Source organism: Dermochelys coriacea, chromosome 23 (genome assembly GCF_009764565.3).
Source record: "Dermochelys coriacea isolate rDerCor1 chromosome 23, rDerCor1.pri.v4, whole genome shotgun sequence".
Taxonomy (NCBI): domain Eukaryota; kingdom Metazoa; phylum Chordata; order Testudines; family Dermochelyidae; genus Dermochelys; species Dermochelys coriacea.
The window spans coordinates 78,339-105,477 of NC_050090.1; the positions used below are offsets into that span (position 1 = coordinate 78,339).

Genomic DNA, 27,139 nt, shown 5'->3' on the forward strand with positions numbered 1-27,139 from the left:
AAAGAGAGTCTCATGCCTTCACTGGCACAGCCCCAACTCCCAACCAGCTGATGTCAATGGGGGCAGGATCTGCCCCCTACTGAGTTGTCACCACCATCACCACTCACAGCTTCACCAAGTTTTTTTCTTGCAAGCCTCCCTTCTAGTTACTCAATGAACGCATTCTGTGGAAATATTACTCCCTTATCAAAACAAAGCCATTAAGATTGTGGTGACAAGTCATTCCGGGTCAATTTCCTGCAGTGGATCCTGTGCTTGTATTTTGTGTTGGAAGAAGATGATAATTCGATCACATTTGTTAATGTGTTTTACAAACAGGAAATAAAGGGAAATTATCAGAATTGTAGTGAGCCTCAAATTTTCTTTTGGAATTTCTGCCTAAAAATATTAGTATTTACTGAGCTGCCTATAGTCAACCTCTGGCCAGAGCACTAATCAGATGAAGGATATAAATCTAATTTAATCATGTTTGTCAGGTTTCAATGATGTTTAAATAATTCTCACATCTATAACCTGTGGCGTAGATTTGCAGATGCTATGACAAGATAGCACACAGTGTATAAAATTTTCAGTTGTCTGTTACCAACTTCTCCTCTGAAAATGACTTCCTGGACTTTGTGTAAGTTTACTCTACCTTGTCTCTCCTCAATATTTCAAGATACTTCTGGAGAAACCTACTGAAATCTGGAACAAATGCAAGATACTTGAAAGGGAGGCAATGCTCACTGCTGACTCTCTCCCAGAGGACATTAAAAAAATAAACTTTGCTTAAGAAAAAACAAACAAGCTTTTAATGCCAACTTTATTCAGTCAGAAAGTTCTTTTCCTACTCGGGGAAAATAATTTATAAAGCAAAGTATTATTAACAGAATAAGCATAATCAAGCTTGGCTATAATCCAACCATATCCCCCTCTAGAGTCTTAGCTAAGGGCCACATTCTGCCCTGGGAAACAGAAGTAGACCTAACTCCCACTGAAATTGATGGGCAGACTGTCTGAAGGCAGAGTCTAGCCCTGATTCTCAAGATACTACCATTTTGGTTTCATTATCTTTGATACCATCGTAGCACAGGTGTAAAGGACTGCACATGTTGCAGGGTAGAGAAACAGCTTCTATCTCTAGTAGTTCAGACGTACCTATAAGAACTTATTTCTATGGCAATCAGATAATCCATGTCTAGACTGTAACTTAAAATACAAAACAATCTTTCAGCCCTATTTCACTTCCAACTATTTTGGGGTTTGTTTTTGGTTATTTTTGTATTTTATTTTTTTAAATAAGCTTCCTGGGTTGAGGATTTAAACATTTGCATTTGAATTCCTTTACGTTTGTCTGTATCATGAATTCCACAATAATAACTTTCCACAGAAGAAATTCTGGGATATTTACAGTGAATCTGAGGTAAATACACTACTGTAAGAACTTTATCTTCCTTTTAGAGGAAATGATGCTGATCTTTGATTTTCAGACTACTGTCTTCTTCCTTCATAGAGGCCAGTGGCTTGGCCTAGACTACTACATCCCTAGAGCATGCAGATTTCTGGTATACAATTGTTCAAGTATAAGTAAAATATATATCTTACTGTTAGCTTTCCTCAGCAGTCTGCTACTAGACATGTTAACATTGTAATGGTCATTTGGTCACCCTCCATCTCTCTTCCTAGAGAATGAAACATTATTACTCCATTGATTCAGCAAGTCCACTGATTTCAATGAGGCAGCAAAAGGTGTGTGTCAACGTGGGATTGGCCCTTTCAATCTAACATTGGGGAGGATACTTTTGAACTGTTTCATCCCGGGAAACAAGTTGGGGCAAATGGATATGCACACACATCGCTGACACCTAAGTGACATAAATTGGATAGATGCTGCTCAGTAAAGAGTGGGAAATATTCTGACTCATATACCCTTAACATCCAATTCAGCAATATTTGGGAAAGCTGGCGTCTTTTCCTGTTTAGGATATAGCATGAATTACAATTAGCTACTTTACCTTTCACACTTGAGGGGGGAAACATTTTGCTGTAGTGCTGAAATCTTCAGATACTAGAGTCTATGAAGCTCACACTAAGGGCTGTTTATTCTTTACCTGGCTGGGTTTTGTTATCTAGCACCGCAAAGTTTTTCATCTTCCTGAATTCAAAAGTATTCCCAAAGACATAAGAGAAAGAATGATGATTCTTGCCCAGCACTTCCTATTCTCAGCAGGGACTGAAGGACAGAGCTAATCCCACCAGCAGGCTTAGCTGGTCTACTTAGCAGACAGACAATGCAAAATTGCTTCAGTGATTTTAAAAATAAATAAATGATTTAATGACCAGGCTAATAAGGGGAAAGTGGGGAGGATTTGAATTGGAGCTCTCTGAGTCCTGCACTGGAATGAGACACCTGAGTGTGTGCTACACTTCTTCAAAGACTTCAAAAATACCATCAAAGCAGAAAGCATCAAACTTGTAGGTTTTTACTAACCATTTCTAAAGCTACAATGTCAGCAGGACTCCAGTCCCAGGTTGGCTGCTTTATATTATGAATGCAAAACAAACGGAGGTGTCCAAAGTCAGGAAGAGAAGATACTCTATTTGACTTTGATGGTTTAATCAAAATTTTGATATTCATAAACTATAGTACATGGCTTCTCTGAGGTCCCCTGACAAGATGAGGTTTTATTTAAATGAGGGGCCAGAACTGTAGCAGGAAAATATATTATTTGATACCCAATGTGGGTGTGGATGAGCTTCTTGGAGTAACAGTCTTGAAGACCCGGAAAAGGCCAAGGCTGAGGAGCAATTCTAAAATCAGGTGGTGTGGAAGGTAGTGAAATCTACAGGTGTGGAGCCAGAAGACTAGGGTGCTATTCCTGAAACTAAGGCCCAGTATGAGATGAAGGTGCACAGCACTTTGCAGGACTCAATCATAACTCACTAAGCATGAGATAGGTAAGTGGTGCATAGCCCTTGTGTTTGGCTTTTGCACAGGCATTACCTTGGACAAGTGGGGCAAATAGGATGTAGAAGGAGAGGTAATACCTCTGAAAATCAGAGCAATCATACTCTTGAGTGGTTCTCTTTCACTGGTCCTCACTTCACACCCAGCACTCATCTGTGGCTCCAAGTAGCTGCCCAAATGCGGCAGTGCACACACAAACCAGGACACTGGCTTCAACTGGCAGGCTAAACCAGAATGAGGGTAACCACAGAGGAACACCCATGGTAAGGGGAAATGTTGCATGGAATACGTAAGGCTTGACAAACCACAAAGGCATCAATGATTATCCACTGCAGCTAATCCAGATCCCAGTCACCATGACCCTTCCTGCTACTGGTGTTTTACTTCCGCAGCTGAGAGTGATATTGCCTCCATTCAATGGTCTTGTCATTTAAAAAACAGCACACAGGCATTCACTTATCATAGAAAAAAAGCCCTGTGGCAATGGATGAGTGGTGAAGTGACAGGCATAGGTGAGCACTGGGATTCCAGTTGGAGCCTGCACGCTTGTGTGACATCAATTCATGAACTTGCTCCTCACAGATCGGACTATACAGCCACATGGGAATACAAGTGATGTAGTGACGTCATCATTGGATGTGATCTCCCCTCTGTTTTTTCCACCAAATGCATCCGATGAAGTGAGCTGTAGCTCACGAAAGCTTATGCTCTAATAAATTTGTTAGTCTCTAAGGTGCCACAAGTACTCCTTTTCTTTTTACATTATGTTAGAGAATATCTGCATATTCTGTATTCTGCCATTTCTTTGTCTGTGCAGTGTTTCACCTCTGATTTAAACGCATGGAAATAGGGCAAGTCAGACTTGTGATTGAAAGTCTGAGCTAACTGTAACTCCTGCCATAGCTTTGCAAAAACAAATCAATTATTCAGATAGCATTTTTCACCTCTGGATTTCCTTCTGCGTGCTCTTGAAATCTGACATTTAAATGTACCCCAAATGCTAAGAACCTATGTTATTCAGCCCTGAAAAATTCTAAGTTAATTATAGGAAAGCAAAAAAGAATAAACTGCTGTAATTTTTTAAAAATTACCCTAACCATGTATTTTGTTGATTACTGTGAAAGTGAGTGGGCTTGGTTCAGGTTCCAACAATCAGTGAAGAAACTGCTGCATAGATATATGTATATTAATTACCCATTTTAAAAACAACATAATTCTAGGCCTGACATGCTCTCTCTCAGTTTTTTCCTATTGATCCCACCACAGTAGTATCTAACCAGTGATATTCCCATGTGTGGACTTGTCATGAGGGTGGAAGACCTGTCCTATTTTTAAGATGGCACAGAAAGAGACTAGCAGATTTAGCAGTCTTTCTGCAGTGCCTTAGTGCCTCTGACTTCCAATTTTGTGCACTCTGTAGTGCACTGCGACCTCTGGAGCACACAATGCCAGATACTGCAACGTTTGAAATAGAAATGTCATTTATAATAAGAAGTCTCATTCAACACTGAGTGTTTCTAACTATGCACATACAGACATATAATACGCAATTGCATCTTTCCCCACTTAAGGCTCACCTTTTAAAAAACAACATATAATTTTTTGTATACAAAAGCCAGGAAATTATGGATTTCATGCTGCCAGAGAGGGAGGGGCCATTAAAGTTAATACCATATGCAGTGAAAAAAATACTACATAAGCACAAAATGGCTGAATTATGATTGCTGCAGGAACCAGTTTTCTGGATTGCCTCACTTACATGCTTTTAAAATCTCAACCATGCTGTTTCCGTAATGTAGACATTTGCATGTAATAGGTGAAAAATAAGGAAATGATACAAATTGATTTACTCTCTAAAGCTGCTACTCCTAAATTGGTTCTTGTAGATGCACTTTTATTTGATATGACATGCTCCCACAATGATAGGATCTGTCATAAGAGCATTCAATTCCAGCACTGCTGGTGATTACAAAAGGGGAATTAGCAAAACCAGAAAAAAATATCAGAAAATTAAGAGAGAGATAATGTTTAGGAAGATACAAGTATCCAAATGATCAGTCAGAAATTAAGTTAGGAAACCAGCCAGTGTGTGTCAGCAACACCCAGGAAAGTTAATTTTCCAGTTAGCAGCCAAGTCACAATTGTACAAGGAAAAAATTAATGAGAAAATGGTGAAAAGACTCTACATTCAGAGAGACTCTGACAGACAGGAAAAGTTGACTATGTCATAGGGTTGGGGCATGGGGGAAATTAGATGAAGTGTTACCTGTCTAGCATGCTTCCAAGTAAATCTGTACAAACCTACACTTTATGTTTCTTTATAAATTATCACAATATGGAAAAACTGCCAGACATAATAGTCTTATCACATCAAACCTGATGCAAGAATGTACCTTTAAAATGCTTCCTTCACTTTCTTGAATTAAACTCACAGAAAAATGCCTTATCGGATGAAAGGTTTCAGAGTAGCAGCCGTCTTAGTCTGTATTCGTAAAAAGAAAAGGAGTACTTGTGGCTACAGCTCACGAAAGCTTATGCTCAAATAAATTTATTAGTCTCTAAGGTGCCACAAGTACTCCTTTTCTTATTGGATGAAAGTTGATGATGGAGAAGATCAGCTTTGCTGCCCTCCTCCACAACCCATTTTCCTGATCAAGAGACAACTTCCTAGATGAACTGGTAGTTGTGCTTTCTGCTGTTCTGTAGAATTAAGAGGGCTCAGGAGATTATTTACCAGTTATGAAGTCTTCTTAGTATGGAAACACCACAGTTAGAATCATGGATTGCATGTCAATATAGCTCTGTTTCATTTCTTGTTTATCAGCATCACCAGTGACATACACAACACTCGGAGAATAAGGTCTCACCTATTTTGTGTACCCTTCACAGCAGCACAGAAGGTCCTGCATGAACATGTATGGCCAGCAAGAAATGTAAACATTATGGTGGATTAAATTAAAAAAAAAATAAGCCTAAATGTTTAGAATATGGAAGCTATTCCCCATCTTATTCTAACAATTCTTACAGGTTTCATTTTTTTAAAAGTGATCTTTGAATACTGAGAATTAAATTGAGACTGTTTAAATCACCTTCAATTTCTATTGGCATCACTAGAAAAAGATGAATATAAAAGGCAGAGCGAGATCTAACAACAAGATGTACAGTGGCATATTGAGCCATAGTTAATAGAATTCAGAATTCCTCTCTGTATACATAGAGTATACATATAGCATACACAACAATAATTGAGGAAAACACATTGACAGGATGCATTGAAATACAGCTGGTTTTTAGTTGTAGGTTTGATCTACCTCTGTCATCTCCTTACCTCACCTTGGCTCAGGCCTGCTGTCAGCTCTCAAATCCATTGTTTGATGCTTCACTGCATCTCAGTTTCCTAGTAGAAAAAGCCTGAACAAATAAAAATCAGATTCAGTGTTGCACACGCTATGAAAAACTCCTGGATACACAATGCGAGGAGATATCTCAGCCTTCCAACACCAAGTTTCTTCCCACGAGACAGTTGCCCCCACTTCTGAAACAATTTAAATAGTTAATTAAAGCAGGAAAAGCCCAGGGATTGGCAATGATATCTAACTCTGCGCCCACCCGATAGGTGTGGATTTAATGCAGCATCCATTTCAAAGAAGGTACATGCAGAGTGACATACTTTGTACTATTGAAGGGGATGCAAGCAAGGTTACAGTAAATGTAACACACTGGCAGCATGGGTGCCAGGTTCCCCTCTGTTGTCTGGTCCACTAGAGGAAGCAGCCTTCTACTGCTACCAAAGAAGAGTTCCTCTTTTACTGAAAGTGCTAGAGTCTGTGCTGCCGGACCTGTATTTAAACCATGCTGACAACCCAAATACAGGGGAAGCCATTTTATTAACTCATCGCAAGCCTTCAGAATATTATCCACCCAGCAATGAGGGGTGAAATCTTCCTGGAGCAAACCTCAAAATGTAGGAATGCTAATCTACTTCTTTTCCTGCATCATCCCTTTTAAGGCAAACTTTCAGTCTTCTACAAATCCATTTCACCATCTGACTCATTCTACCCACATCAGACCCTTCTCCTCCTGCTCAGCACAACTGGCTGAGTCCTCTCCTCCTTTCACCTCTTTGCGGGCGACACAACCCAAGGTCCATTCTACCCCGATATGTAGCTAGGCCAATAACCTCTTGAATGTACAGTGGGATCTGACTACATCGGCTGGACCAGCAGCAGTTTTGAAATCACTTAGGGGCTTCTGCGTGTCAGAACAGAATGCATTTACCATGTGATCACTCAAAATCAGGATATCTGCAGACAGCTGGAAGCAAGTCAAAAATTCCAGTCCTACTGAGATCCCCATGAAAGACATGGTGGGATATGGGCATGTCGGGCCAGATCAAGCTTTGGACTTGGTAGGAGTCTGTATCAGAAGAGATCCTTCAAAAGGCTGGGGCTCAGTTTGATATGTAGCCTGTCACTCACTTCCTTAATATCTACAGCTCAGCCCCGCAAAGCCCTTATCTGTTCTTCAGATGAGTTGTTCAATCCAAATGCTTCTGGCTTGTTCCTAGAAAGTGCTGTCCAGATTATAGATCCTAGGGTACTTTTGGAAGAGAAGCAGTAACAAACAGGTGTCCTAGCCAACACTCCCCTTTCTAATGGCTGATGCTCTGTATTAATCAGTGCTAAGCACACAATAGCTGCTGCATTCATCTAGAACCACTTTCACTACTAACACAATTATTTAAGCAGTGATTAGTTTGATATCTTAATGACAGGCTCCTTAGAAATATCTTAAGACAGACAGGCAGAGAGATGGTTACATATAGTGATAGTGTCCAAACTAAAACTTTATTCTATCTTATTTACAGATGCCACTAATTAATGAGCATATAAAATATGGAAAATTGCCACAGCTGACTCAAAAGCTGCAAATTAACTGTTAGGCACATTTCATAATCACAAAGCCTACAACTACAATACCCACCTGCTGAAGTGAAGAAACAGATTGACAGAGCCAGAAGAGTACCCTGAAGTCACCTACTACAGGACAGGCCCAACAAAGAAAAGAACAGAACACCACTAGCCATCACCTTCAACCCCCAACTAAAACCTCTCCAACGCATCATCAAGGATCTACAACCTATCCTGAAGGACGACCCATCACTCTCCCAGATCCTGGGAGACAGGCCAGTCCTTGCTTACAGACAGCCCCCCAATCTGAAGCAAATACTCACCAGCAACCACACACCACACAACAGAACCACTAACCCAGGAACCTATCCTTGCAACAAAGCCCGTTGCCAACTCTGTCCACATATCTATTCAGGGGATACCATCATAGGGCCTAATCACATCAGTCACACTATCAGAGGCTCGTTCACCTGCGCATCTACCAATGTGATATATGCCATCATGTGCCAGCAATGCCCCTCTGCCATGTACATTGGCCAAACTGGATAGTCTCTACATAAAAGAATGAATGGACACAAATCAGACGTCAAGAATTATAACATTCAAAAACCAGTTGGAGAACACTTCAATCTCTCTGGTCACTCGATTACAGACCTAAGAGTGGCTATCCTTCAACAAAAAAGCTTCAAAAACAGACTCCAACGAGAGACTGCTGAATTGGAATTAATTTGCAAACTGGATACAATTAACTTAGGCTTGAATAGAGACTGGGAACGGATGAGTCATTACACAAATTAAAGCTATTTCCCCATGTTTCAGAGTAGCAGCCGTGTTAGTCTGTATTCACAAAAAGAAAAGGAGTACTTGTGGCACCTTAGAGACTAACAAATTTATTAGTGCATAAGCTTTAAGCTTTTGTGAGCTACAGCTCACTTCATCGGATGCATTTCCCCATGTTATTTCTCCCCCCACCCCACCCCCCACTGTTCCTCAGATATTCTTGTTAACTGCTGGAAATAGCCTACCTTGCTTGTCACCATGAAAGGTTTTCCTCCTTTCCCCCCCTGCTGCTGGTGATGGCTTATCTTAAGTGATCACTCTCCTTACAGTGTGTATGATAAACCCATTGTTTCATGTTCTCTGTGTGTGTGTGTATATAAATCTCTCCTCTGTTTTTTCCACCAAATGCATCCGATGAAGTGAGCTGTAGCTCACGAAAGCTTATGCTCTAATAAATTTGTTAGTCTCTAAGGTGCCACAAGTACTCCTTTTCTTTTTATGGGAGAGAAGGAACAGGATCCTGGTTCTAATATTTCTAAACACAACCAGTGTTATGATGGAATTAATGGGGGAGCAGTAAGATATAAAACCACTTACAAAGATAAGACTATCTTAATGAAGGAGATTAAGTGGAGGGCAAAAGGGGTCAAATGTGTTCAAGAAGACTTACCTGACATTTTCTTTTTTCATTGCCCAACAGTGATAATTAGATTTTTCAAGAGCAGCTGTATTGGATATTCATGGTTTTCAATAGGAAATAATTTTAAATGTTTCTAAAATATTTTGTGACATAAAAATTTTGGGGGAAATTTTTATCTTGCTGGTAAAGCCCCAAGTTGATCTATATCTTCCATCTCAAGCAAACTAATCAAGAGGTGCTTTTCCACTAAAATTCCATAATACAAAATCCTAGACATTAGGATGAAAGTCAAAGTCCAGCCATTCATGTGCTGGAAGTTCAAATACACCTCTATATGCTCCTGGATAAGAGAGCACTACATCAAGTCTAAAACCTCAAGCTTGAAAATGAGAGCCAGAAAATAATGTATCCTGTAGGGCTACAGTAAAATGGGATTTTTCTTTAGTCAGTACAAACCAAATATAAATAGCAGTGACTATAAGGGGCATCAAGATGCAGATGCATTCTGCCAAGAACCACTTAGAGAAGTTGGAGGAGAAATAAGGAGAAACAGCATCAGCAAAAAAAACTTCTTCAGAATCGCAGAAATGTAAAAGGAAAAAAGTACTAGAAATCATTTACTCTAACAGTATGGGATTGTTCATTGTATTTCATTCAGAGCTGGTCAAATTATTGACGGATTTATATCTTATGCACCCCTAGGCACATCATCTTCAGCGCCCTCCCACCTCCCCAGCTGACCTTCGTGTTTTCCATAAAAAATAAAACTTTTAGGCACCCTCTAGGAATGCGCCTACTGTACCTGACTGGAAATCTGGCCCTGTCTGCAGAATGAATTTCACACTTTTCATGCTATCTAGAATTCACTGAATAGTTCACCAAAATTATTTCACCTATTTGCTTTTTGTTTGTTTGTTTTGTGGTGTGTAAGTGATTTTGGTTACCTAAGTGATTTTGCTGTCTGATTTGAGAATAGAAATTTTAAATGGGAGGATAATAAATTATGAATTATAAATAACACATTTCCATTTTAGATATTCGAGTGAATATGCATGCATGCAAAAATGATGATTAGCCAATATGTTCAAGAGTATTCAAATTACTACTGGGTGTTAATAAAAAATGAGTAACAACCTCACATAACACAGAACTCACTCCTTTTATTCATGAACTACCTTTTGTATTATTTGTCCATCACACCTTTACCCGGTCTAGCATTTAATATTCCTGTCAATGGGGGCTTCTACTATTGCCCTTGCAAGACTATTTCACAAGCTAAGTTAATCAAGTTTTAGGGAAGGATTGCTGATATTCAGGCTAATTTTCTCTTTCCCACCTAGCTTCATTTCATCCTACCCTAATGTCAAAGATATTAATATATCTTTAATCATTAGGTAACTATTTTATCTCTCTCTCTCTCTCTCTCTTTCTATATATATAAAGAATGGTGGCTATTAATAGACATAATAATGCAAAGTAACATTAAAACATTCGCACTTCTAGTGGAAACTGGACTCAACATTTATTTATGGTGGGGGGGAGGTGATTGGAGGAACTGGATGAATAAAAGGAAAATTTGGTAATTTTACCTGAACTTCTGACTCTGTCAGGAGGCAGTTTTTTCCTCATGGATCCTTTTAAATGTCATTTATTGGAGTGCATCATGAACACAGCACATTCACAGCTTTGCATTACACCATCATTTCTGACTGATGTTGCTGTATCTTAACTCCTCAAAACAAACTGCAATGACACACTCCACCACTGCATTTTCTCTGTCTAATCTTATGAAAAATTTTTTGAATCTTTCCCAGACATTAATTAGGGCTGAGCAGTAACCATTTAGGCTTTGCACGAATCCTATGAGTATCACGAGAAGATAGTGTTGCTAAAGTAATTACTCTCTTTTTAGTCAATACTTGAATAAATACTAGTGCCAAACAGTCACATGAATGAAAGTCAGTCCTAACTCTGCATATCACATATTACCCTTTTTGCTTTAGGAATATTGGCAACTGAAGAGAGTGAAGAGGCTGAAACACCTTACTAGCCATATCTTATGGAATTTTTTGTCCATAGGGTAAGTACATTTCTGCTATTAGCTGCTACTGGTACATTTATTCCATACACTGGCTATTCTGTGAACAAACAGAATTACCTTGGTTTATAGAGCAGAGGAAGCTCATGATAAACATCTTTACAAACATTTCCACTTCAATACTATATACCTTCTGTATTTTACTCTGTTCATCTCCCATGCTGGAAAAAAAGACTTGAAACTTGAGAACTTTGTTTTTGAAGTTTTTTAATCTTTTCCTGCTAAAGTCATAGGACCAAATTGTGCCCTACTGGAGTCAAAGTCATCTGACTTTAGAAAATCCTACAAGGGCAAGTTATTCCAATAATGGTCCATTATGTGGTTTCTTACATCTTTCTGCACTGTCTCTGAAGCATCTGTCAGAAAGAAGAGTGGAGCTCTTGTCTGCTGATCCAGTCTAGTAATTCCTATCCTCTTATGTGAAAGAATTAAATAAAATCAGATGTGCCCTTGAGAAACCAGATCCCAACTATACAGGAACTCTAGTTATTTCCTGTACAAGCAGACACTGAACTTGCCAGCAAGATGGTATAATAATGAAGAAAACAAATCTGGTGATGAATCCCGGTCATGTGCCATCTGAGGAACATTGCACATATGCTAAGAAGAAAAATACACTGAAGTGTTTTTACAGCTTTGGGCTTATGCATAATATCTCTGTATTCTGCACCATTATCAGTATCAAGTAATAGCACCCTCCCTTGGCAAAAATTGATTTATAGAAATTTTTAACATTGCAATTTGAAGTAACAGTATTGTATCTAGTGTGACAAAATGTAGCTGTGTCCACACCCTGCACACTAATTAATACTCTCTGTACATAGTATGCCTTGTAAGGTATCATTTGAAAACTCATAATTTGCTGGTCATGACTGTCCTGATAAAATGTAAGTGGCAACATTGTGTGTGACGTTATAAGGTTCCACTGTATTGTGTTATTAACACATGTTCCAAACTGAGGTTGGCAAACAGGTCTGTCTCAAACAAAGGAATGTGTCCTCTGCTTAATTTGCATTTAAGTAATAAACAGAGTCATCAAGAAGGGAACAAAGGAAGCTCAAATGGCTGAGGAAAAGGCAGCAGGGAACATCCTTCCCCATAAACTTTTTCCTTCTTGGTACGCAGCTGGACATGTTTTTCAACAGGAGGACTGAAAATATAAAAAGTACAAACACCACAAGGCATCCCTCTCTCTCTCATCCTACCCATCGCATTCATGGCACCTGAAGCAACAAAACAAGCATTTGTTGGAATCAGGAAGAAGGGGCCCTGACCTAAGAAGTTTGGTCAGTAAGACTGCTGAAAGCATGTGGTGAGAAAACACTGCTAGGAATTTAACATAGTTTGTTAAATTAGGCACCCATTACATTTTATCTTTATTTTTCTGGTAACCATTTCTGATTTTTATTCCTCATTACTCATACTCACTTAACAGCTCTCTCTTTGCAGTTCAAATTGTTTTATTGCTTTACCTAATGCGGTGTGTTTACACTGAAGTGCTTGGGAAACTCCATTTGGGGTGGCAAGTCGTATGCATATTATTTCTATTCTAGAAATAACAGACATTATATAAACTTGTATTGTCCAGGAGAGGGCTGGGCAATAGAGGACATACATTTCTGGGGGGAAATCTAAGATTGGAAGTCTGTTTGGGTCCCCTGCAGTATAAACCAGACTGGTGAGAGCTACAGCGTAACCCAAGTTGGCTGGCAGGTTGCAGATACACACAGACATTCAGGGTATAGCTTGCATACTCAAAGGCTGTTTGTGAGTGGCCAAGGTAGAAACTCCTTCTGCAAGGCATTGTAAGGCACCCAATGTTGCAGGGCAAGGATGGCACAGCTGCTCATTAGTCTAGACTGTACCCTCATCCGTCACACCTACCAACATTCCTTGGGGTTTACGCTACAAAAACATAAAGAGAAATCACAAAACCTTTTGTACTGTCATGCTTGTTCAAAGCCATTTATTTGGGGCCCCTCAGGGGAAATAGCTCCAGGTCAAAATGTATTAGGTACCAGCAACTGGATTTACTTCAACATGATGCACACTTGTTTTCTTCTCAAACAAACATATTAGTTGCCAGAGCACAATGCGATAATTAGGCCTAAAAGACTGCACTGTAGCAATTTTCCCATACGGTTTTCCTTTCTGAAATTACCTCTACAGATTTTCTCATTCTTAGAGTCATATGAAGTATAAAAATCCAGTAACCATAGCATGGGGTCCTGATGGGCAGGATCCCCTGGGAGAATAACATGAGGGGGAAAGGAGTCCAGGAGAGCTGGCTGTATTTTAAAGAATCCTTATTGAGGTTACAGGGACAAACCATCCCAATGTGTAGAAAGAATAGTAAATGCTTGGCTTCAGAGTGAAATCCTTGCTGATCTTAAACACAAAAAAGAAGCTTACAAGAAGTGGAAGATTGGACAAATGACCAGGGAAAAGTATAAAAATATTGCTTGGGCATGCAGGAGTGAAATCAGGAAGGCCAAATCACACCTGGAGTTACAGCTAACAAGAGATGTTAAGAGTAAAAAGAAGGGTTTCTTCAGGTATGTTAGCAACAAGAAGAAAGTCAAGGGAAGTGTGGGCCCCTTACTGAATAAGGGAGGCAACTTAGTGACAGAGGATGTGGAAAAAGCTAATGTACTCAATGCTTTTTTTGCCTGTGTCTTCACGAACAAGGTCAGCTCCCAGACTACTGCACTGGGCAACACAGCATGGGGAGGAGGTGACCAGCCCTCTGTGGAGAAAGAAGTGGTTTGGGACTATTTAGAAAAGCTGGATGAGCACAAGTCCATGGGGCTGGATGCACTGCATCTGAGAGTGCTAAAGGAGTTGGCGGATGTGATTGCATAGTCATTGGCCATTATCTTTGAAAACTCATGGTGATTGGGGGAAGTCTCGGACGACTGGAAAAAGGCTAATGTAGTGCCTATCTTTAAAAAAGGGAAGGAGGAGGATCCGGGGAACTACAGGCCAGTCAGCCTCACCTCAGTCCCTGGAAAAATCATGGAGCAGGTCCTCAAGGAATCAATTCTGAAGCACTTAGAGGAGAGGAAAGTGATCAGGAATAGTCAGCATGGATTCACCAAGGGCAGGTCATGCTTGACTAATCTAATTGCCTTCTATGATGAGATAATTGGTTCTGTGGATGAGGGGAAAGCAGTGGACATGTTGTTCCTTGACTTTAGCTTTCAGAGTAGCAGCCGTGTTAGTCTGTATTCGCAAAAAGAAAAGGAGTACTTGTGGCACCTTAGAGACTAACAAATTTATTAGAGCATAAGCTTTCGTGAGCTACAAGTGAGCTGTAGCTCACGAAAGCTTATGCTCTAATAAATTTGTTAGTCTCTAAGGTGCCACAAGTACTCCTTTTCTTCTTGACTTTAGCAAAGCTTTTGACACGGTCTCCCACAGTATTCTTGCCAGCAAGTTAAAGTAGTATGGGCTGGATGAATGGACTATAAGGTGGATAGAAAGTTGGCTAGATTGTCGGGCTCAACGGGTAGTGATCAATGGCTCCATGTCTAGTTGGCAGTTGGTATCAAGTGGAGTGCCCCAAGGGTCGGTCCTCGGGCCGGTTTGGTTCAATATCTTCATAAATGATCTGGAGGATGGTGTGGATTGCACCCTCAGCAAGTTTGCAGATGACACTAAACTGGGAGGAGAGGTAGATACGCTGGAGGGTAGGGATAGGATACAGAGGGACCTAGACAATTTAGGAGATTGGGCCAAAAGAAATCTGATGAGGTTCAACAAGGACAAGTGCAGAGTCCTGCACTTAGGACAGAAGAATCCCATGCACTGCTACAGACTAGGGACCGAATGGCTAGGCAGCAGTTCTGCAGAAAAGGAGCTAGGGGTTACAGTGGACGAGAAGCTGGATATGAGTCAACAGTGTGCTGTTGTTGCCATGAAGGCCAATGGCATTTTGGGATGTATAGTAGGGGCATTACCAGCAGATTGAGGGACGTGATCGTTCCCCTCTATTTGACATTGGTGAGGCCTCATCTGGAGTACTGTGTCCAGTTTTGGGCCCCACACTACAAGAAGGATGTGAAAAAATTGGAAAACGTCCAGTGGAGGGCAACAAAAATGATTAAGGGACTGGAACACATGACTTATGAGGAGAGGCTGAGGGAACTGGGATTGTTTAGTCTGCGGAAGAGAAGAATAAGGTGGGATTTGATAGCTGCTTTCAACTACCTAAATGGGGGTTCCAAAGAGGATGGATCTAGACTGTTCTCAGTGGTAGCAGATGACAGAACGAGGAGTAATGGTCTCAAGTTGCAGTGAGGGAGGTTTAGGTTGGATATTAGGAAAAAAATTTTCACTAGGAGAGTGGTGAAACACTGGAATGGGTTACCTAGGGAGGTGATGGAATCTCCTTCCTTAGAAGTTTTTAAGATCAGGCGTGACAAAGCCCTGGCTGGGATGATTTAGTTGGGGATTGGTCCTGCTTTGAGCAGGGGGTTGGACTAGGTCCTGAGGTCCCTTCCAACCCTGATATTCTATGACTCAGTATGGGGTACTTTGAGTCAGTGCTGCACCAATGTCTCTGTGTGGTGCTAGGGATCATCATAGATACTAAGATCAGAAGGGACCATTCTGATCATCTAGTCTGACCTCCTGCACAACGCAGGCCACAGAATCTCACTCACGCACTCCTACGGAAAACCTCACCTATGTCTGAGCTACTGAAGTCCTCAAATCGTGGTTTAAAAGACTTCAAGGAGCAGAGAATCCTCCATCAAGTGACCCGTGCCCCATGCTACAAAGGAAGGCGAAAAACCTCCAGGGCCTCTTCCAATCTGCCCTGGAGGAAAATTCCTTCCTGACCCCAAATATGGCAATCAGCTAAACCCTGAGCATATGGGAAGATTCACCAGCCAGATACTACAGAAAATTCTTTCCTGCTGAAGGTGTCATCTTTTTAGAAGAGATCATTATTATACCCAGTCTCTCTCTCCCTAACATTTCTGTAGCAGTGAAACATGGGATTTGTATAAAATTACATGCACAATAATGAAGTGTCCACCTACTACTTTAAGTATTTTCTATGAAGCTTATTACCAACTCTAATGTTAGTGTTTTGTTCCAGTGTTTTAACCACCCCAAAATGTTTTACAATTGATGACGTTAATGATTGAATTACAAATCCTGTGCCATCGTAGCTCCTACTATTCATAGTCTAACAAGCATAAAATTGCATGCTCACTATGTATGCAGGGAGATATGCCATTATACTGACAAAGAAATGATAGTATTTGTAGACAGTACATTAACAAAAGAGCAGTATTCAAATGGAGAATAACTTTGGTTCAAAATGAAAAAGGGAGAGGATTACATGGGGAAATATATATTTTTTTCCCATAGAAACATTTTCTTCTTTACAAAGATTTTTTTCTTCTCTTCCTGATATTTTCTAAGATCAGAGATCAGGCCTGTGGTGAGTGGTCTCTGAGGCAAGGACTTCAGGGTAGCAGCTCTGGAGTTAACTGCTACTGCTCCTTTCTGACTTTACATAGGGTGCTAAGAGCAAAGTAAAATCAAGAACTTTTTTTCCTTTCGGCCCTACATTTCGGCTTTATGTGATATAAAATGAAACAAGGCTTCAATCCTTTGAAACACAATGATGCCCAGAATTTAATTCATAAGGCAAAAGAGGCTGTTAAAACCAAAATGGCTGACAGCGCTTTTTGATCTTTACATATAACAAAGGCATGAATCTTCAGGATTGGGGTTCTCTTCATTTGCACTTTGGAGACTACCTGCTTGGAATGGTCATGCCATATTCACTTTCAGTGCATTTCAGGAGTGATTGTTAAAGTTTTAATCATTGCTCAGAGAAGGGGAAATTCAGAGATTATCTGTAATCTGGATAAAGCATTCATTATCTTCTGATTTCTGTAATCAGAGCAGCCCATTTGAATATCCAAAAAAAACAACAACCCCCCAACTCTGGAACAACCCTCTCCACCCTAGCAAGTCGCTGTTGCTGGACATTGGCAATGGTGGTTTTTTTTATATTCCTTCTCAACAATCACTATATCCTGTCTTGGAAATGCCCCTATTTCTTTAATTTTACCAGCTCTGTTAGAATCTTGACATTTCTAAAATAGTAACACCCAGAGAAAATGTTGCAAATGGTGAGGCACAGACCATCCTAGACTACACAAATACATAAGGTATCAACTGAATACTTTTGCTTAGAAATTCTAGGGTGATAAGAACTCTTATGCCAAAGCATTAACCATGCCAACAAATTTATATATAAGGATCCCACAATGATGGTTCTGTGTGAAATGCAATGTATCAAAAGCCTACTGAGCCTAGATCTGTGGATTTTCTGCATTTTTCCTCCATTAATATTTATGTCGTACCAAGACACTTTGTGCACTCTGTAATCAATAAAACACAAAGGTTGTGCCCTGAAGAGTTTGAGAACTACCTTTGATCATCATAGGTTTCAGAGTAGCAGCCGTGTTAGTCTGTATTCACAAAAAGAAAAGGAGGACTTGTGGCACCTTAGAGACTAACAAATTTATTTGAGCATAAGCTTTCATCATAGTTTCTCTGTATCCTCACAACTGAACACAATATTTTTTGAAAGGCTGCATGCAGAAAATTGTAGACAGAGTTCCTTATTTCATAATATATATATATATACACTCCCATAAATATCTACAAAGGTTGCCATGAAAAAGTCAACATTTGCCCATAGTTACTACGCAGTAGTTTCTCAGATAGCACAGTTCTTTCACACACATAGAATAGAAGATAACTAAGATAACAGACATTCTCTCTTCAGATCTGTTTTTTTATGGTCTTTTTCTATGCTTCACAATTGAACAAAAGTTTTTGTAAAGGTTGCTTCCAGAAAATTGGAGTGTTCCTTATTTAATTTATATATATATATATATATATTATATATTCACACACACACACACACACACACACACACACACACCCCTCCACGAATATCATTTATTTGACCTATATTTTGGAGATTCGTGGGACACCCTCACCATATGGCAAAATATTTGTTTATACTATGTGAACATCATGCCTGTATATTGCTTTGGAGACATACCCCCAGGGTATGTCTATACTTTAATTAAACACCCACAGATGGCCCATGCCAGCTGACTTGGGCTTGTAGGGCTTGGGCTATGAGGCTGTTTAATCGTGGTATAGACATTGGGCTTGGGCTGCAGTCTGAGCTCTAGGACCCTCCCACCTGGGCTCCAGCCCAAGTCCAAATGTCTATACTACATTAAACAGCCCTTTAGTCTGAGCCCGAGTCAGCTGGCATGGGCCAGCTGCAGGCTTTGAACCGCAGTAGACACACCCACAGAGACCAATACAGCACATCCTGGAAACTTTCCATACACTGTAGATTTTCAATTTTTTAAAAAAGATGTTTCTGTCCAAAGAAGCCATTTATTGTCTGAGCATTTTAACAACATAATTTCACAGTACCATGGCATTTGGATGGCTGCTTAGCCAGAAGCAAAGTCCCTCTAGAACTGCCCAGCAGGGAGACTGCTGAACAGCAACACAGTGACTGTCCAGATGGCAACTCTGGAACAGCTGAAGTCTTTCTTTGCAGGGTTGATGAAGCCATGTTGGTTGTAGGATATGAGAGAGACCAAGTAGGTGAGGTAATATCTTTTACTGGACCAACTTCTGAAGAAGAGCTCTGTGTAGCTTGAAAGCATGTACCTTCCCCCAACAGAAGTTGGTACAATAAAAGATATTATCACAGGTAACTTGTCTTTAAATCTTTATTGAAAGGAAAGAGGAATAATTTCTATGTCACTCTTGAACCCTGGTCCCCCACGTGGTTGTAATCAACAAAAAGATTTTCTTTCTTCTTAATAAAAATAAAGTAGAGAGACAGGGTGGATGAGGTAATGGCTTTATTGGACCAACTTGTGTCAGTGGGAGAGACAAGCTTTTGAGCTACAAAGAGCTGTTCTTCAGACCAGAAGAACTCTGTGTAGCTAAAAAGCTTGTCTCTCTCACCAACATAAGTTGGCCCAGGACAGGATATTATCTCACCCACCGTGTCTCTCTAATATCCTGGGACCAACCCAGCTACAACAACACTGCAAACAAAAAGTAACTAGACTGTTTAAACAGATGTCATTAGCAGTTGTCTTCTGATCTCCCCTGTGCTTCTACTGCTCTGGGAACATAAGAAAATATGCCTCATGGTACTTTATTACACAGAAGTGACCATTTTGTATTAATCTGAAGTGCTCCTGGGAGGCTGGAGTGGGGAATTCAACAATATCCCACAGGAGTCAGTGGGAATGAAACAGAAAAACTCATTTTTCTTTGAGCAGCCGAATTACAGAAACAAATTACAACTGCTCCTTTTGTTTGTGGTCATCTCAATAATGATGTGCCAAGCTGTTTTAATTCTTTAAAATTGACTTGACAAGGATGAAGTAAGGCTGTAAGTAGACCTGGGGGAATGAATGCACACAACTGCACCATTTTGATTACTCCCAGTTTACAAACAAGGAAAACGTTCATAAGGTCGAGCCAATATATGGTAGAGTCATGTCAAATTTAAGATGGAATAATTAGATTATTTTAATAAATAATGTTTCATATACACAGTTGCATTATATAAATTAAGCAAAAACACACCTTGTTTTTATTTTGATTATACAGACTTTAATTAAGGGGCGATTTCCATTGCAGGGAACTATAACATATCTGAAGCATGGTATTTTGTGCTTCAAGAAAATTAATTCATACCCAACTAACAGGGTCTTAAATAAGGCTGGAAAACTGCCTTGACTTAAAAACAAGAATCAAATTCATTTATTTTCATGCAGTTCGCCAGCTCATAAAAAACTAAGCTAATGAACTATGAGCACTGACAATCTAATGATAAATATGCAGACTTGTACACACTTTTAAAAACAAGAAAAGGCATAGTTCTATTTATTTATTTATTTATTTAAAGTCTCCAAGCTCAAGCCACCAAGAACTAGCGAGGAAAGAAGCAGCTTAGGAAACATTACCTAACACAAAGGATAAAGAAGAACAAGCTAACAAAAGACCAATGAAGTAAATAGATTGAAGAGTTCAAGAGGCAACAGGATTTACAGAGTTTCAAAATACAGAGAAAGAAAAGAAACTTGGGGAGTAAATAGGCTAAAGCGAAATGTGTTAAAGTCAGCTACACATGATGGACAAGTGGTTGTTTTCATGTCCTCTGGATACCTTGTTTCTCTGTCATTCATCCATCCAATATGGCTGTATAACTCACTGAGAGATTGAAACCTTTAGCAAGTCTTTTCTTAGCAATTCCCTCATCAAGTAAAATGGAGTTGTCTATTGGGTAAATATCCCATTCTCACAATCTTTTTAGGAAGGGATGAAAAGATGCTCAGTAATTTAATATTTAAAGTAGCTCCTTTGCTTTTGTATACTACAGTTACATTGCTCCTTTTCAATCAATCAACTGGAATTTGGCCAGCTCAGTATAATTTATATTATTTAGATAGCACAGTAACATACACAATGTTGTCCTCTAATAAATCTGTGCCAAACAAACACAATGCTGCTGTGGAGGGTATGAACTCTAGGGGCACAAGGTTGAACAGTACAAACCAAACAGAGAAATACAATTAGAAATGGAAGAGTGAGAGTCACTGCTCTTGGAATACACCACAGAACAGGTAGCTTTAAGCAACCGTTTTAACAGAATGCTTCTGGAACAACACATACTCTTACGTTAGTGATGATTTACCATGGAGATTAATGAGATGTTAGAATCACAGAAGATTAGGGTTTGAAGAGACCTCAGGAGGTCATCTAGTCCAACCCACTGCTCAAAGCAGGACCAACACCAACTAAATCGTCCCAGCCAGGGCTTTGTCAAGCCTGATCTTAAAAACCTTTAAGGATGGAGATTCCACCACCTCCCTAGGTAACCCATTCCAGTGCTTCACCACCCTCCTAGTGAAATAGTGTTTCTTACTGTCCAACCTAGACCTCCCGCACTGCAACTTGAGACCACTGCTTCTTGTTCTGTCATCTGCCACCACTGAGAACAGCCTAGCTCCTTCCTCTTTGGAACCTCCCTTCAGGTAGTTGAAGGCTGCTATCAAATCCCCTCTCACTCTTCTCTTCTGCAGACTAAACAAGCCCAGTTCCCTCAGCCTTTCCTCGTAGGGCATGTGCCCCAGCCCCCTGATCATTTTCGTTGCCCTCCACTGGACTCTCTCCAATTTGTCCACATCCCTTCTGTAGTGGGGAGACCAAAACTGGACGCAATACTCCAGATGTGGCCTCACCGGTATCGAATAGAGGGGGATAATCACTTCTCACGTTCTGCTGGCAATGCTCCTACTAATGCAGTCCAATATGCTGTTAGCCTTCTTGGCAACAAGGGCACACTGTTCTGAAATTCCCATTTTTAGCACAAGACAGCAGCCATATTCAGGTGTCTCTCTCAGAAAAGTTACAAATGATACAGAACTCTTTTGTTATTACTCCCAGTATCAGTGGCCCTGGCTCCCAGACTTTTCTCCTGTGGAAGAAATGTTTGCCAAAAAATTCCATCATTTCAAAAAGATTAGTTTTTGCTAGTGGTAGGGATTTATTTTTCATTAAACACAGTTAAAAATGATGGTTCTTGACTAAATTTAAACCAATTTAAACTTTCCCCAACAACACTAACATGAACAACAACAAAAAATCAAGCGTACAGCTTAGTAAAGAACTATGCTACATAGCATTGCACTTGTCAAGTTTCAGTATAAGTGTGCAACAACTGGGGAACCAGTCACCACACATTCCAGGCACCAAACACAAATTAGAAAAGGCAAAAGATTATTTCACATGGACTCCACTTCTGACATCCTAACGTTTTGCTGTTCACCAACTTGGGATTTCCTTTTCTTTTCTTTTTATCTCCCTCAGCTTCATTCTTTGGATCCTGCTATATAAGGGGAGTGCAGCTACAAAGCTTGGTTTTGCTCTTGGCTTTGTGAACATTCAGACAAGGATGCATTGTGATCTTTATGGTAGGGTTCCCACAGCCTAACACTCAGCACTGAACACCCTGGGGCTGGTTCCAAATATTGTTCTCGATTAATGCAATTGTCTTGGTGGGTTGCAGATGCAACCTCCAAGACTGATCACTCAAAAACAAGCCATGCATTCAGTCTGTTTGAACATATGACCAACCATGCTCTCCTTCCTCTCAACGCTGCTAACAAGATGCTACCACCATAGTTTTTCCTTAACCTGTGTGTCCACTGTACAGACCAGGCAGAAAGGGCTACCAAAGAATGGTGACAAGCTCTGAAACACAGGGCTTGTGGACTATTCCATGCATCAGTGAGGAAATGCACTCATCTGTCTGCCTTCCTTCATCGACTCCACACCCTTTACAATACTGTTACAATAGGAGATATTTATCTTCCGATACTAACCTGTCTGTACATTTAAGCAAAATAAATAAATAAATCACAAGGATCAGCCAAATCAGGGCTGTGAATACATTTTCCCCCATTGTTTCTGTGGGAGTAAGCTGCTTGGCCTCAGAACTATAGGACTGAACTTGCAGCCTATGTGAGACAAGAGTCCCGTGGCTGATCGATATCTTCACCCACACCCAGAGAAAGAAGAGAAAGAGAGAGAGAGAGAGAGAGAGAGAGAGATCAGTGTCTGTTTCATGATCAGATGCTATACCACTGTAATCTAACCATCACAGATAAGCAGTAGTCAATGTGCAGGATGGCGTTTCAGCCAGCACAGTATCAATGCATCAGAACACCGGTCCTGCTAGACACACGGACATTATATAATTTTACATAAACCACAGCTGGAAGTGTGCATGCCCTTTTTTCCCCTGTAGGCTAAGAGGCAAGAAGAAGAGCAATCAAAATAAAATAAATTATAGTTAAAAGATATCCTTGTAATAACCTGAGCACAGACTTGCCCTTTGAGAAATGTCAGAAATTATTTTTTTGCTACAGCTCACCTAGAAGGACCTGCCTCTGCAAAGTATGTATCAAATGAAAACAGGTAAAGAAAGGGATACATGCTTTTTAGGGGACAGGATTATTAAGACACTTCTGCCACTGACATGGGTATTTGCTTCTGACTGCATTTTCTTGATGTAACTGATCTTCATCCTTATTTTATTGTTACTCTAAAGTAAGCAAAAAGATGGGGCTTTTAACTCCAACTGTCTGGGAAAAAAGTGGCAATTAGTGTTAGTTTGCTGTAACACACTATTTCACTGGTTGAACAAGGATGTCCCAATGAATGGCAAGACTATCCCTGTGGGGGTTTCTTGGAAAAGCAGTGACCTTGGCTCCTTGGAGGGGTTTGCTTTGCATGTGTTGTTATAGTGGATAGTTTTCATGCTGGCTCTGACAGTGTTTCCACCATAAATTCAGGTGTTTATAACTTAGCCATTAGAATGTGAAAATCAGATTTTTGGTATGTTTTTGTTCTAAGCGAGCGGAAAAAAGTATATTATTTAATTCACTCAAACCACTCACTGATAAGATAGTTACTTTTATTTAGTGCCCTTCATACAAAATATCACTAACCATGACAGTTGAGAGGGAGGAATGGAAAAATAATCCCCTACAGAACTAGGAGTGCAGACTGTGATATTTAAGAATGGTATAAATTACAGCCATTTAAGCTTAATAATGTTTGAGAGGGATTTTCTGGGGATTAATACCCCGTAGGAAAGGTTTATGCTTAAAGATGTTTTTGTCAGAGGGATTTGGACCTGGAAAATGTTGCTCAATATTATATCATAAGTTTATATACCATCTAAATAATATCTTTTAGGTTAGGCAAGCTCTGTTCAGTTACAATCTCCTGACACAATCATTCTCAACTTTGCAATTAGCCACCCAAGATGCATTTTATTGACTATTTAAAGTTAAGGATAAAACCAGCCCTAATAATTTATTCTTTATATCACAGCAGTACCCCAATCTCCCAGTCAAGTTGGGACTTCCACTGTATTAGGTACTGTACACCCACATAGGAAGACATGGATCCGGCCTCAAAGAGAATACAATCTAAATGGACAAGACAGACAAAGATCAACAGACAGTTTACAGTAAAACATGACAGGTGCATCTCTCACCAGCTACATACAACATTCAAATTTTTCCCAAGCCATCCCCACTGCTCCTCTCGTGCCTTCTATCCTCGTGGTTCTCAACTGGGGGCACACTACCCCTTGGGGGTACGCAGAGGTCTTCCTGGCTGTACATCAACTCATCTAGATATTGGCCTAGTTTACAACACGCTATATGAAAAGCCCTAGCGAAGTCAGTACACACTAAAATTTCATACAATGACTTGTTTATACCGCTCTATATACTTTACACTGGAATGGAAGTACCATATTTATATTCCAATTGATTTATTTTATAATTATATGGTAAAAGTGAGAAAGTCAGCAATTGTTCAGTACTAATGTGCTGCGACACTTCTGTATTTTTATGCCTGATTTTGTAAGCAAGTGGTTAAGTGAAGTGAAACTTGGGGTACGCAAGACAAATAAGACTCCTGAAAAGGGGACAGGAGTCTGGAAAGTTTGAGAGCCAATGCTCTATCCCAGCAGTTCTCAACGAGGGGTCTGAGGCCCCTAGTGGGCCTTGAGCAGGTTTCAGGGGGTCTGCCAAGCAGGGCCTGCATTAAATTAACTGAGGCCCAGGACAGAAAGCCAAAGTTCCACCTCCCGGAGCCCCGCCATCCGGGCCTGAAGTTGAAGCCTGAGCAGCTTAGCTACGCGGGGCCCACTGTGGCTTGGGGCCCTGGGCAATTCTCCTGCTTGCTACCCCTTAATGCTAGCCCTAGTTTTTATATGCAGAAAAACAGTTGTTGTGGCACAGGTGGGCTGTGGAGTTTTTATAGCAGGCGGGGGGGGGGGGGGAGGCTCCGAAAGAAAAAGGTTTAGAACCCCAATTCTGTGCCAGTGCCTCAGCCAGCCTGACCCACCACTGCCACCCAATGGGATCTCCTTCACATTGCAGTGACTGGGCTGAAACAAACAAATGCATAGCTGACTATAATGAAAGTGTGGGTTATGAAGCTGGCTATGGGGGACTATGGACTCACAAGCCTCACCCAGTCTGGAGCAACTCCTTGATGCTCCTCACCCCTGTGGAGGAGGCCTCCTTCTTTGTGGGTGGGTAAGGGAAGGGGAATAGGAATACAAGGCCTCACTATAACCTTGATGGCATCCACATTTTTGCAATCGCAGCGTAATTGTATAATATTTACTATTTACTCTGTTTTCCTGACCTTTGGCTCCCTCATGTTAGGTTGAAGTGGGTCTTTTTTTCCTATGAAAATGCATAAAAATAGAAAACCATCTGTTTTTAGAATGATAAAGCAATCTGTAAGAGTAAATCCTTATAAGATGCACGTCATAAAATTCCAGACAAATAAGTGAGGCAGCAAAAACAAGCATGATGCAAAGAGGTGCTCCCTGACAAAAGGAAAGACCAGCATTTTCCTGTGCCCTACTCAAAGGCCTGAAACGTTCACAGTGTTACTTGGCCTTTCTGACAAATTCTACTCTATTCTTGCTAACCCTGCCAGCTTGCTTTTTTCCTCAAGATGCCAAACAATTTGGCCACACTGGCTCAACAGCACAGGGTAGGTGCACAGCATCTCAGCTACTTTACTATGATAGCCAAAGTACGTGAGTTTTTAATTTGGTCATCATAATGACCTGAAAGCTGGACACTGATCTTTGCCTCAAAAAATGCTCCAGGTGAAACTGACCTCAGTAAGCAATTTAAGATCCTTTTGGTTAAATGGATTTCACCAGGTAATTGTGCCTTACAGGGTAGTTCTACTGTATCTACCCTTATTAATGAAATGTCTTAGGTCATTTTAATGTTCCAGCATGCCTTATTTTAACCAATTCATACTAGAGAAACCTTTTTGAAAATTGTTTCTTTTATTTGTAATTTGCCTCAATAACTGGGATGGCATCCAAGAGGCATATTTGGGTTACTGAGATAAAAATATTTCTAGCAACACCTTGAGAGGCGGTAAACATGTGCAGAGCAGCAATCTGATCATAGTGGAGTTTGCTGAATATTTGCTGTGAGATAACATATTAGTCTGAAGATTCATTGAGACAATTAACACACATTTGCAACACCAACATGATCCAAATTTTTACAAGATAGTAATTACTGTACCAGAAGGTGCAGTTGTGCATGAATGCTTTGTACCAACTACCTCTGCATTTGTCATCAGACTGTGAGTGCTGAAAGGCTGATCTGCAGCCCTAATATACAGAATATAGAAAGTACACTAGACATTTTTTTGACCAAAAAATAGAAAATGTGATACATTTTTAGTAGCCTACATTTTCAAAAGAAATTAAGTGATTTAGGAAGTGGTTTTGAGACAACTTAAAGAGACTTGTGGATGCTCAGCACTTACTGAATGAAAAGCATGCTCCTCAAAGTGTCTCAGGCTAGGCACCCAGAAATTGAGGGACCTAAAATCACTAGTTGTTCAGTGGTTTTGAAAAATCATAAGTAAAATCCTAATTCAGACACTGATTGAGGGAAAAGTTTAAAAACCATCCCAAATCTCCTCTAAGGAGAATTATCCCTCTATGACAAAGACAAGATATTTTGTTTCTCCATACCACTAATTTAAGATTAAGTTATCTTTTAATCTTTATCACAGATAATTCCCTCCCCGCCCCATCCCCCCCGAGTATGTGTCTT

The 27,139-nt window shown here is 40.2% G+C and overlaps 1 protein-coding gene across 8 annotated transcripts in view; it reads right to left on the reverse strand.

Moving 5' to 3' along the window:
* Positions 1-27,139, reverse strand: part of LOC119847516 (leucine-rich repeat and fibronectin type III domain-containing protein 1-like protein) — a 265,284-nt gene that overhangs the window by 77,589 nt on the left and 160,556 nt on the right. For 5 of the 8 annotated variants that reach the window (XM_038382375.2, XM_038382373.2, XM_038382374.2 and 2 more), the window contains one exon: positions 6,281-6,358. The exons of 1 other annotated variant lie outside the window; for it this stretch is intronic. In XM_038382375.2, the coding sequence (XP_038238303.1) occupies positions 6,281-6,315 (35 nt within the window). In that variant the 5' untranslated portion in view covers positions 6,316-6,358. Of the gene's footprint in view, positions 1-6,275; positions 6,359-27,139 lie in introns of all 8 variants that reach the window. 2 more of the 8 variants (XM_043501431.1, XM_043501430.1) reach the window with 1 other exon arrangement.